Raw genomic sequence first — 11,144 nt, forward strand, 5'->3', positions numbered from 1 at the left:
AGTAAGTGCTTTTGATTGTAAAATAATTAAATATGAATCAAAATGTTTAATACAATAATTTAACAATTTTCATTCAAAGAAAAAAAATCAATGTGTTCCACAACCTGGACGTCGACGATTTCTAGCTGGTTGTCGTCGTCGACTTTGAACTCTTTGTTATTGTATTTCCTCATGATTCTCTTGTTGTTGTTGCTCATCTGATTGCTCGGGTACTGCTGCATTCTCTTGTTGCTGTTGCTCATCTGATTGCTCGGGTACTGCTGCATTCTCTTGTTGCTGTTGCTCATCTGATTGCTCGGGTACTGCTGCAGGCACTTCGTAGTACAAATATTCATTATGTTCTCCACGACCACGCCCGTGACCATGCATGTATGAATACGATGGATCGCTCCCTAAATCATAGTATTGTTGCCCAAAGTCCGTTGATGATTGACCTGCCTCTGAATTGTAATATCCTCTTCCAAAGTCTGACGATTGACCGACTCCCGAATCATAATATGTCGTTCCAAATGTTGGCATCATCATTACTGGACTAACGTAATTATGCTCGCTTTGTGTCTGTGTCTGTGTCATGGGAGGCACTTCTTCCCCGTGTTGGTCAACTTCTTCCAATTGATCGGGCTCTTGCACTAGAGGACGTCTCCTCTGAACTGGAGCAGGTACAATAGGGACATCGTACATATAGTGGATGTTCTCCATGTACTACTCGTTATCGTTGCATATATTTAGAACCTGTTGTGGATCATCTGCAACATTCCGAAGTCTAATATTGTTTGATCTCTGTAAAATATTAAAATGAATTAGAAATCATTGAAAATAAATTTTCACTAAAAACAACTATACAATTTTTAAATGTATACCAGATGACTCATAGCAGCTCCCGGTTGGGTGATATAGAGCTTGCTAATGTTTTTGTACCAATTGATGTATTCTTGAGTTACATCCATATCAAACTGCTCAATTGGAGGTCCCGTAGCAGTAAACCTTCTGCGATTATGCCATCGCATCACTAAATGAGCAACTCTATCTGACCAATCAGCAGTCCTCAGGTCAATGTTGTGCAACAGTGGTTCAGTATTACAGTCACATGGAACAGCTTGTTGAATACCGAACTGTCTAAGTACTCTATCAGGATGATGCCACTCACCAATGTAGAAACATATGAGAGGACTAATCGTCCGCCATATGTCGTGACCGTTTGTACAAAAATGTGGCAAGCTATTTATGACAGTTTTGTATGGCTCCCAGACAATCTGAAACAAATTGTATGAAACAAATAACGTACCTATACTGAGAACTTAAAAAAAATATGGAACTTGAAATTGAAGTTCAGCATGACGTACCTGACTAGGTTGAAGAAGATCAAACATGTACCTATACTGAGAGACTACATGTGTAGTCGATCTTGTCACACAAAATTGATCTCTTCATCTGTATTGTTGAACTAATATTTTAGATTTTAATTGAACTACGTATAAAAAGTTATTTTTAATCTAAATTAAATTGAAATAGCATACCTTGAACCATAAACTCGACCGTGTAATTGATTAGCATTGACATGTAGGAGTTGCGGAGCCACTATTGGGAATCGTTCCCAAGCCCATATTTGTAACAATATTAGTGGCCCAGCTATTTCACGAACACCTTGTTTGGATGCCGTGCATAATTGTCTATACAACCATGCCAAACAGGCTCCACCCCAAGAATATCGTCCCGTGTGGTGCAGATTAGCTAAGAATGGTAGGAACATTAGGTGCACATAACGGTTGATTTATCTGCAAAAATACTCCCACCCATCAACTGTAAAATATATGCCGTGCATAACGTGTGATAGTTTCCTCATCGGCATCGTTAGCCAATTCATGAAACTCTGCTCCCAACCATGTTAAACTCAATCTCTGCCCCCTAATTTGTTCAGGAGGTGGGATCACACCAAGTAACTCTTGGCAAACATGCAACCAATCATCATGCATCTGACCGATAACGGACTCACCATCAGCCGGTAATCCCACCAAAACTTCCACATCCTGCAACGTAATTGTGCACTCTCCAACTGGCATGTGAAATGTATGCGTCTCCGGTCTCCATCTCTCCAGAAGTGCAGTGATCAGATGCCAGACTAACTGGATGAACCCCAATCTGGCAAGCCCATAAAATCCTGAAGCATGTAGCAGTGGAAGTATGTTGCGGTGTAGTGGGATAGTACGTTGGACAACTGCCTCACGTCGTCTACAGTTTATCTCGGGCGTATTACGATCATCCCACACAGTTTCTGATCGATGAATGTTCTGATCATATAAAACGTTCGGATCAATTGGTCCTCGGTTTAATGTCATTATCTACACAAAAAAAGTACAAATCAATGTCATTAAAGAAAGATGTCTAACTATCAGGTGCCTGTCTCCTTAACAAAGTACAGCTCCATCGGTTATGACCAAGTTGGCTACAGAATGAGCATCGTTGTTGAGCACTTTGTTCTGTCCAATCCATCTCGTTGTGATAACGTGAAGTCTTTGGTCTACTTGATTTTCTCAACAACGATAGATCTGGCAGTAAGACAGGCATACTTGTAGGTGTGATCCAATAATCTTCATGCGGTACAGGTTGAAACTGAGGCGCATAGCATGCAGCGTAAGTTGATATTTTATAATAGTCCTCAACAAAGTCTTCATAGTTCATGTTAAACCGTGAACAAACCGCCATAAAATGCGAGCATGAAATACCAAAGGCTTGCCACTTGTTACACGAACAGTACCGCTCAGAAGCACTTAGCCTCAATATTTGGATATTTTCTCCTTTAGAATTTAATTCGTGACGTCCAGTTTTTACATAAAATATGTCTTCAGATCGATCATATGATTGTACTTCATGCTTACTCGATCTTACAGACTTTTATGGCAAAGATTGTTTCGATTACTCTTCATATTTATAGAATATATTCCATTTTATTTGCCCATAAATAATAACTATCAATCTTTTTAAACAGTTTTCTTTTTTGCTTGTAATTTTTTTTACACTTAACTTTTATACCATCAAAGTTTGATTTCTACATAACTAAATGCATTTTAAAATGAATTAAAAATAATAACATAGAAGGGTTATCCTAATTTATTTAATTTTAGCCTACGTGGCACAATATTTGATTAATGCTTGCTTTTGTTATAGGGGATAAAAATATCAAGTTAATGATTTTTGTAAACTAAACATACATATTAAATAAATTCGACGATAACACAAAATCTGATAATATAATACAATAACATATTCAAATAAAAGTTACATTTACAAATAAATTTCATACCTAGATTTGTCGAAGATGAAATATATTTGTGAAGGAGAAGAAGAATGGAGGATATGTGATAAGATCAATTCTTTTTTACAATACCCGAGAGGAGGTGAGAGGAGAAGAAGAGGGGAGAAATTTTTCGTGAAGGAGAAGAAGAATGGAGGATATGTGAAGAAGAAGAAGAAAAATGGCCAATTTAAATTGTTTGGGAAATCATCTACACCGTCCATTTTTCTGCCACCATCCATCTCCACCCCTCCTTTTTCTCCTTCTTTTCCTCCTTTTTTTGGCGTGACCATCCTTTTTCTCGCTGCAAATGTTCTCAGATTTTTCTGGCGTGACCATCCTTTTTCGATCACGGGTCTGTATGAGGGCGAGTTTTGAAAAACTCGCCCTCTTTTTTTTTTTTTTTTTTTTTTTATTTAAAATGCATGAGGGCGAGTTTAAAATTCGCCCTCTTTTCTTTTTTTCTTTTTTTTTTAAAATGCATGAGGGCGAGTCTAGACTCGCCCTCTTTTCTATTTTTTTTTTAAATAATGAGGGCGAGTCTCAAGACTCGCCCTATGTGAATTTTTTTTTAAAATATACAAGGGCGAGTCTCGCCCTATTAAAAAAATAAAAAAAAAACAATAACATTTTGATAATAAGTTTGAAAACAACATTATTTTGGTAATATGTTTAAAAAAGAGCATTATTTTGATAATTTGTCCTAACAAGAACAAGTGAAGAAGGAAGCAAAAACAAACAAAAAGAAATAAAAGATAAATGAAGAAGGTGATAAATATTGTAAGAAAGAGGCACACCAAAAACCGATATAAAGAAAATATAATATTAAAATAAATAAAATAAATAAGAAAATATGAAAATAATTCTTCCAAGATTATGAACTTTCTTCAAATCTTGGAAATTTCACCGATACGTGATTATTATCTTCACTCCACGCTTTTTAGATTAATAACCTATGAATGCACATCTCTATAAAGTCACTATTTAGGGAGACTTTGACAAGTAGGAGATGAGTTTAATTGAGCATTAATAGTTAGTACCTTTAAGACACATGATCATATAGATATAGTATCGAAGGAGTCATACATTAAGAATAATGTACATAGAGAAATTGTAAAAAATAAAAAATTTAACAAAATATTTAAACTTCGTAAATAAATAAAATGTAATGAAATTTGTTTTTTAGTTTGTTCGTTCTATTACAAATAATTTGTTAATTTCTTTTATTTTTAAAAAATCCTTGACAAACATCTATTTAATAATATTTATAATATAAAAGTATTCTAGAACTCACTTATTGGAAGAAAAGTCAAACTTTAAGTATGGGCACGACTTGTTAAGTTAGACAGTTAATTTTGACATATATATATTTCTCCCAGAAGCACTTGAAAAAGTGCACTCCCAAGCTCCTATTGTTTGTGAAGATTCTAGAGAGAGTGAGGCCAGCATTGGTTGAATCCAAAGGTAGAGGGGAGGCCAATCTATCTATTACTATCTCCAGCTCCATCTCCATCTTCTTCTCCACTCATGATTTTCCACCTATTTTCACATTTAATTATATAAAAAAGAAGCCAGCGTGTCTACGCATGTACCATATCTACGCAAGATAAGAAAGAAGAGAAAGAGGGATTTTGAGAGCATATTTTTCTCAAAAACCCTCAAAATTTTACTCTCCAAAAATGGCTTCTCTTGTTCATCCAACGCTCTCTCTCACTTTTCTTCTCCCATCTCTGACTCCCAAAACCCCATCTTCTAACAAACTTCCTTTTCTTTCCAGATCCTCTGCTTCCCAGTTTCATGGAGCTCAAATTTCTCATCACATTCTCCCTTTATCTCTTCCTTCTTCTTCTTCTTCCTTGAAATTTACAATCTCCTCTAAGGTACCCCCCATCCCCTTTTATTGGGATTTTTAGTGTTACATTTTGGTTCTTTCTTTCTTTATTTATTTATTGTTACATTTTGGTTTTGGTTGTGTAGGTGAATAAGGGCCAAACCCCTCCTCCATTCACTTTGAAAGATCAGGATGGAAGGAATGTGAGTCTTTCTAAATTTAAAGGGAGACCTGTGGTTGTCTATTTCTATCCTGCTGATGAAACTCCTGGTTGCACCAAACAGGTACTTTTTCATGTTCTAAAATGTTGTTCATGTTTGCTTCCATTGAAATTGATTAATTTGATGCTAGTATATTTCGGGACTCTTTCTTGCTTGAAATAGCAACACTTTGCGAAAATGTTGAGTTTTGTTCTGTCTGGATAACCCAAATTTTTTTGGATTGAATAACTAAAATTATGAAAACTATTTTGCAAACGTTACAATACACCACCCAATACTAAATGCTCCTTAGATCCATTTGCGGTTGTGGGTTTGCATGAATTGCGGATTGATGAGTCCTCAAACGCAATTTCAAGGCACATTATGATTTTTATAAAAATATAAATTCTTGCTTCTTGTTAAAGTTCTGCTATTTTGTGACTTTTCTTGGATGTGAAATTGCATTATTTGAGGTCCCATCAATTTGTGATGAATGAGACCGGCAATCTTTAAGGATAATTTAACGTTAGCCAATGCCATGTGACACATGCAAAAGGTTAGTTTTCGTTGTTGTTAGAATCCAATTATTTAAGATTAGTGTAATAAAGTTTGGGCCACATGTACAAAAATTGCAAAAAGTCGAATGGTTTCAGTGTTGTCCAACCACATTGCTAGCGTACGGCACATGTGAGTGTTCATTTGGCTGTTTGGGTCAATAAGCTGGGTCTTGGAACATAAAAACACCAAGTGCTTAGGTCAAAAACACCAAGGGCTTGTTAGATTCAGTTTTCAAGTGCTTAGTGACACTTTCTTAACCCCGTATGAAGTCGAATCAAACAGGCTCTAAGTCACTAAGTGTTGTAAACTTCAATATGTTTACAAGTGTTTTTTTATATTAATGCTTGTAAAGTTATAAATCACTCCCGAACATAAGTTCAACAAAGTTTTGACCCAACAATTAGGAGACATTATCCCTAGCAGGAAATTGATATTCGTGCAGGCCTGTGCTTTCAGAGATTCTTATGAGAAGTTCAAGAAAGCAGGAGCTGAGGTTGTGGGCATAAGTGGGGATGATTCATCATCACACAAGGTAACTATAGAAGCACTTTTTTCCCAAGCTCTTATCTCTGCCTAAAGCCTGAAACCAAAATTTCTATAGCAGGCTGAATATTTTTATTGAAACTCAACTTCATCTGATGAACTTCTCAAGACTCAAAAACTGGAATTATTAACAAATAGGTTGACATTTTTGGGAATGTAGGCTTTTGCTAAGAAATACCGACTACCATTCACATTGTTAAGTGATGAGGGTAACAAAGTGAGAAAAGAATGGGGAGTTCCTGCTGATCTTTTTGGTACATTACCTGGAAGACAAACTTATGTTCTAGATAAGAATGGGGTTGTGCAGCTCATATATAACAACCAATTCCAACCTGAGAAGCATATCGGCGAGACGCTCAAATTACTTCAGAGCCTTTAAATCTCTCTCTTGTATAGCTGTGCATTTCGTTGTAGAATTAGGAAGGTGTTGTTTGTTGGTATCATTTGAGAGGCAATTATCTAGGTCTGAGTAAGAGTGAAAATGATGATTGTTCTTTTATTGTTTTTTTTTTTTTGGTTACTACTCACAAGTGAGATCATGTATATTTGAATCATAATGCGTTCAGTGTAGTAATGTCTTTCTACTGTAATATGCTTTAGTTTTTTCACAATGTTCAATATTAAAACTTGTTTGTTGTAACAGAACAAGCTCTCATCAAGTTGTTCTATGTAGTACACAAATCTTTCCATATTGATCTAAATCCATTGAAGTTTTGACAAACTCGTTAGAGCCATAGACTAAGGCTTAGACTATAATTTTGTATTATAGGTCAAGTATTCCTTCATCGATGCTGTTTGGGGCACTGTTTTTATGTAACATGGTATTTATGTCTGTATTTTGGGTTGCAGAGTTTATTTGTTTGAGTTTGTCTATGTTTGGGGTGTAGTACTTAATTCATATGTGAGTGACATTTAATGCTTTGAACTCTTCCTAATATATTTTTATATGAATATCATTTTTTTTTTGAAACATTTTTCAATAATTCTAGCTCTTCACATGAGATTTCGACAAAAGAAATTTAATTCATGATAATGAACTAGATTTTATTGATTCATAATATAAATGTGTTCCGGTTACTAATTTTTATCTTATGATGCTTTCTATATTTGGACTTGTCAATCTTCCAAGATGATTGGCCTTCAAGCTTTGATGATTTTCTGTGAGGATCGACTTTTGAGCTTTTTCATTTTATGCAAGGATTTGCCTTTAGACTTGTTGACCAATTTGTTGAAGTTTTCAAAATTTGAGAAGATCAATCTGTAGTTTGTAAACAATGAAAATACAATCAATTTATTAAGAAGAAGAGACGAGATGCTCAAATTGTTCGTTATGATTTTTGGATCCTTGGGAAATCTTTGTGGGCTTGAACTTCGTTCATTTTGGGCCTAACTTTTGGGCTTGGACTTAAATTAATTTATTTTTAAATAGATTTTTTTATTGGGATAACAAGGGATATAGCAAGGTTTTCAGAGGCCATCTTGAAACATGACAAAACTGTTTTTTTCTTTTGATCTTCAGATGGCTCGTGCATGATATTTTTTAAAATACCAAAATACTCACATTCCAACGGTAACTATTTCATCTTTTTAGTGTAATTATTTAATCTTTTTAGTATAATTAATGTGTGTTATGCACTTATGAGTGTGTAATTATTTTTGCCATATTAAATATATAGCAACAACTATCATAACCTCTTCCTAATATCTTGTAACTCCACAAATTGATTGAAGATTTTAACTAACTTTATTTCATTTTACTAATTTCAAAACAACCAAATTATTATTTTTTATTAGTTGAATCCCAACCTTTGATTTTATTTCAAAATAAGGTTGAATCTCAACACTTAATAATTAGGAAATTAAAACTAGTTTTCATATTAGATCTTATTTTATTTTTAAATTTGAAATTTTTAAAAAATAGTCAATATGTCTTCATCCTGTCGACTGAACTAATTTTCTAGTTCAATGGTAGATGAGATGAAAACAACCGTCATCATCATTTTCGTTTCGGTGAAGTGAAGTCGTTGACTTAGTAGAATTGGATTTGTATGCTATAGACTTCTACACAAAAAAAAGTTTAGTTTTTAGTAGCAAATATGCCTTAAAAACATGGGATTGATGTCAGTTATGATAAAGCTTGGAGAGCACATGAACTTACATTAAACTCAATGTGTGGGTCTCCAGAGTCATCATATTTTGCTACTTGCATTCTCTAATGTGTTGATTGAAAATAACATAGGTATGTTTTACATTATAACTACAGTGTCATTAAATTATAATTATACAGGCCATCATCCGTTTATTGACCAATGGTTATTTTTTTTTATTTACTTTTTGATAGGTATATATACAACACAAGAAGCAAATGATGATAACATATTAAAATATTATTCTATGCCTCTTCTTCAATTCATGAATGAAAATGTTTTTTGTTTGGAATTTTAATGAATTTTATGTCACAAATACTTATGAAATTTTTTTCTTATGTTGATTATATATATACTTGAAATTTTATTTACTTATATATTGTAATGGTCAAATCATATAATGTTTCTGCATGTTTACTTTGTGCAATTTTAAGTAATAATGATTGTTTAATTGTAAATTATTTTATCAATATACTTTGTTCATGCCCTTTTTGTTTTTAGTGAGAACTCACTAATTTGTTTCTCAATGTTTCTTATTAAATTCAAATCAACTTATTCCGAAAATATAACATTGCGTGTGTGTATATATATATATATTTAACTAGTTCAATACATTAATTCATACAATGATGGAAAGAAATTAAAATTTAAAAATTGTTGCATTGTGTTTAGAAAGACTTTTAAACCAAAACATGTTCATTTGACTGAATAAGATTAATTAAATTAGAATTTCTATCAATATTGGTTTGACTTCTATAATTGGATGCTCATCTAATTCAATAAATAATGTACTAACTAACATGATTTCGAGAGTGCTACACGTGCACGGTATGTTATACAATACCAAAATACTCACACTTGCGAATTGCATTCTTATCAGAAGTCTGTCAAGTGTAATTAATTTGTGATATGCACTTATGAGTTTGTAATTAATTTCGACGTGTTAATAATGTATCCAACCCCTATCATAACCTCTTCCTAATATCTCGAGATTTAACAATTTTGATGAAGACTTTAACAACTTTTTTCATTTTTTAAATTCAAAATAATCATATTATTATTTTTTATTGGCTAAATTTCAACAATTTTTTTATTTCAAAATAACCTTAATGGGCTGAATCTCAGCCCTTAATAATTTGAAAATTAAAATTAGTATTCAATTAGATTTTAATTTATTTTTGAAATTCAAATTTTTAACTCATAGCCAATCCCTTCATTGGTTTGCTTTTCCTCATTCTTTTATGTATCATCTTTAGTATCTTGTTCCTCATTACTATGATCCTGCATTTAAATAATTAATTTTTTTAAAAGGGAATACATTTTCTTCATTACTTAAAGTTTCGTTTGTTTTAGATTTTTTAATCCCCTTTCCAGTCACTCATTTAACTCTCAATCGATCATTGCATGTTGCATTCGTCATGATCTTCTTCTTTCGTCCCTTTTAATTATATGAAAAATGGTTTTAAAAGGATTTTTACTATTCTCCTTTTTTTTTTCTTCAGCAAAATAGGCTAAGATATTGCGTTTAATTTAGATAAAATCTCCCTAAATCACGTCTACATTTTATTAATTAAATAATGTAAATAATTTTGAAAAAAAATCGGCTAAAATTTCCCTTAAGAGACAATGAAGATGCAACTTTTGTATTTTTATTCTTAGGAGTGAAGGTTTTTGTTCTTCAATCCCAAGTGTTTGAGATTGCAAGTTGTAGACTTTGAAGATCAAAGATGGAAGATGAAAAATGAAGATAGTGTTTGCGTCTTTCAAATGGAACTGTATTTTGTTTATATTCTTATTCTTGAAATGCATGAATAAGTTGAAGATGAAACTGAAACTTCAAATGGAACGGTAACTTGCAAAAGAGAGAGTAGAGATTAGGGCTTGCCTACTTCAAGGTGGAATGATTAGGGTTTATCTGCTTGAAGATACTACAAGAAAATGGGGATATCTCGATGCTTGCTTGAGCATTGGGATATGCAGAGTCAGGAGATAAGGTCTCTTCCGACGTCGTAAGGTCAACGTCAGTGGCCTCACTATTCGCCGATGTTGCATGTAACACATCGAAAGTTGTGAGCGCATTCCTAACGCTATTAGTAACAAGTCAGGAATAACCACACAACTCTCGACGTGTACATGTATGGCATCAGCAAAAAGAAAATAATTAATTAATTATTTTGTTTTACCTAATGCCATGCATGTGCATGTTAGGAGTTGTGTGGCTATTCCCAATTTGTTACTAATATGGTGTCGAAAAAAATGGAAACTTTTGACGTTTTTGGACTGCGTCGGGAGTTCTTCTATAAAAAACCTTCAAAGATCTGTCATTTACAGATCTAGAAGATGAAAAGATTGAGAGATTTGTCTCCAGAGACGAGTGACGAACAAAGAACCGCCTGTCTACAACTGTTCCATTTCACCATCGTTCGTCGTCCCCTGCCACCACCGTCGTTTCATTTCGATAAGGTTATGGTTTTTTTTTATTTATTTATTTTGGTTTAAGTTTTAAAGAAAAAATTGAAGATTTAGGTTTCTTTATACTTGATTTTGTTTGAGTTAAGTTTGGTTTAAGTTAA

At 33.4% G+C, this 11,144-nt stretch overlaps 2 protein-coding genes across 4 annotated transcripts; one reads left to right on the top strand and one right to left on the bottom strand.

Annotated features, from left to right (window-relative positions):
• LOC103501325 (serine/threonine-protein phosphatase 7 long form homolog) lies at positions 1-3,434 on the bottom strand. Of its 3 annotated transcripts, XR_007819744.1 has the most exons (5): positions 3,302-3,434; positions 1,518-2,339; positions 1,344-1,431; positions 861-1,253; positions 25-780 (listed from the first exon to the last, which is right to left on the bottom strand). XR_007819744.1 is itself a non-coding variant. In XM_051082929.1 (4 exons), exon 4 carries the CDS (start codon positions 697-699, stop codon positions 157-159), a length of 543 nt encoding a protein of 180 aa, XP_050938886.1. In that variant the 5' UTR covers positions 700-780; positions 861-1,253; positions 1,344-1,431; positions 1,518-2,808; the 3' UTR covers positions 1-156. The 3 variants fall into 3 exon arrangements, 2 of the variants coding, with proteins under 2 accessions (XP_050938886.1, XP_050938887.1); XM_051082929.1 differs by lacking the exon at positions 3,302-3,434 and having other exon boundaries at positions 1-780; positions 1,518-2,808; XM_051082930.1 differs by lacking the exon at positions 3,302-3,434 and having other exon boundaries at positions 62-780; positions 1,518-2,566.
• Positions 3,435-4,698: 1,264 nt separating this feature from the next.
• On the top strand, positions 4,699-7,014 carry LOC103501326 (peroxiredoxin Q, chloroplastic). The gene is made up of 4 exons (XM_008464871.3): positions 4,699-5,172; positions 5,270-5,407; positions 6,324-6,413; positions 6,585-7,014. Exons 1-4 carry the CDS (start codon positions 4,972-4,974, stop codon positions 6,801-6,803), a joined length of 648 nt encoding a protein of 215 aa, XP_008463093.1. The 5' UTR covers positions 4,699-4,971; the 3' UTR covers positions 6,804-7,014.
• Positions 7,015-11,144: the final 4,130 nt, after the last annotated feature.

The sequence above is a fragment of the Cucumis melo genome, chromosome 3, assembly GCF_025177605.1.
Source record: "Cucumis melo cultivar AY chromosome 3, USDA_Cmelo_AY_1.0, whole genome shotgun sequence".
Taxonomy (NCBI): domain Eukaryota; kingdom Viridiplantae; phylum Streptophyta; class Magnoliopsida; order Cucurbitales; family Cucurbitaceae; genus Cucumis; species Cucumis melo.

Coding starts and splice junctions, on each gene's coding strand:
- LOC103501325 (XM_051082929.1), bottom strand. CDS start 699: ATGGAGAACATCCACTATATGTACGATGTCCCTATTGTACCTGCTCCA.
- LOC103501326 (XM_008464871.3), top strand. CDS start 4,972: ATGGCTTCTCTTGTTCATCCAACGCTCTCTCTCACTTTTCTTCTCCCA. Junction 5,173..5,269: donor AATTTACAATCTCCTCTAAG/GTACCCCCCATC, acceptor TTGGTTGTGTAG/GTGAATAAGGGCCAAACCCC. Junction 6,414..6,584: donor ATGATTCATCATCACACAAG/GTAACTATAGAA, acceptor TTGGGAATGTAG/GCTTTTGCTAAGAAATACCG.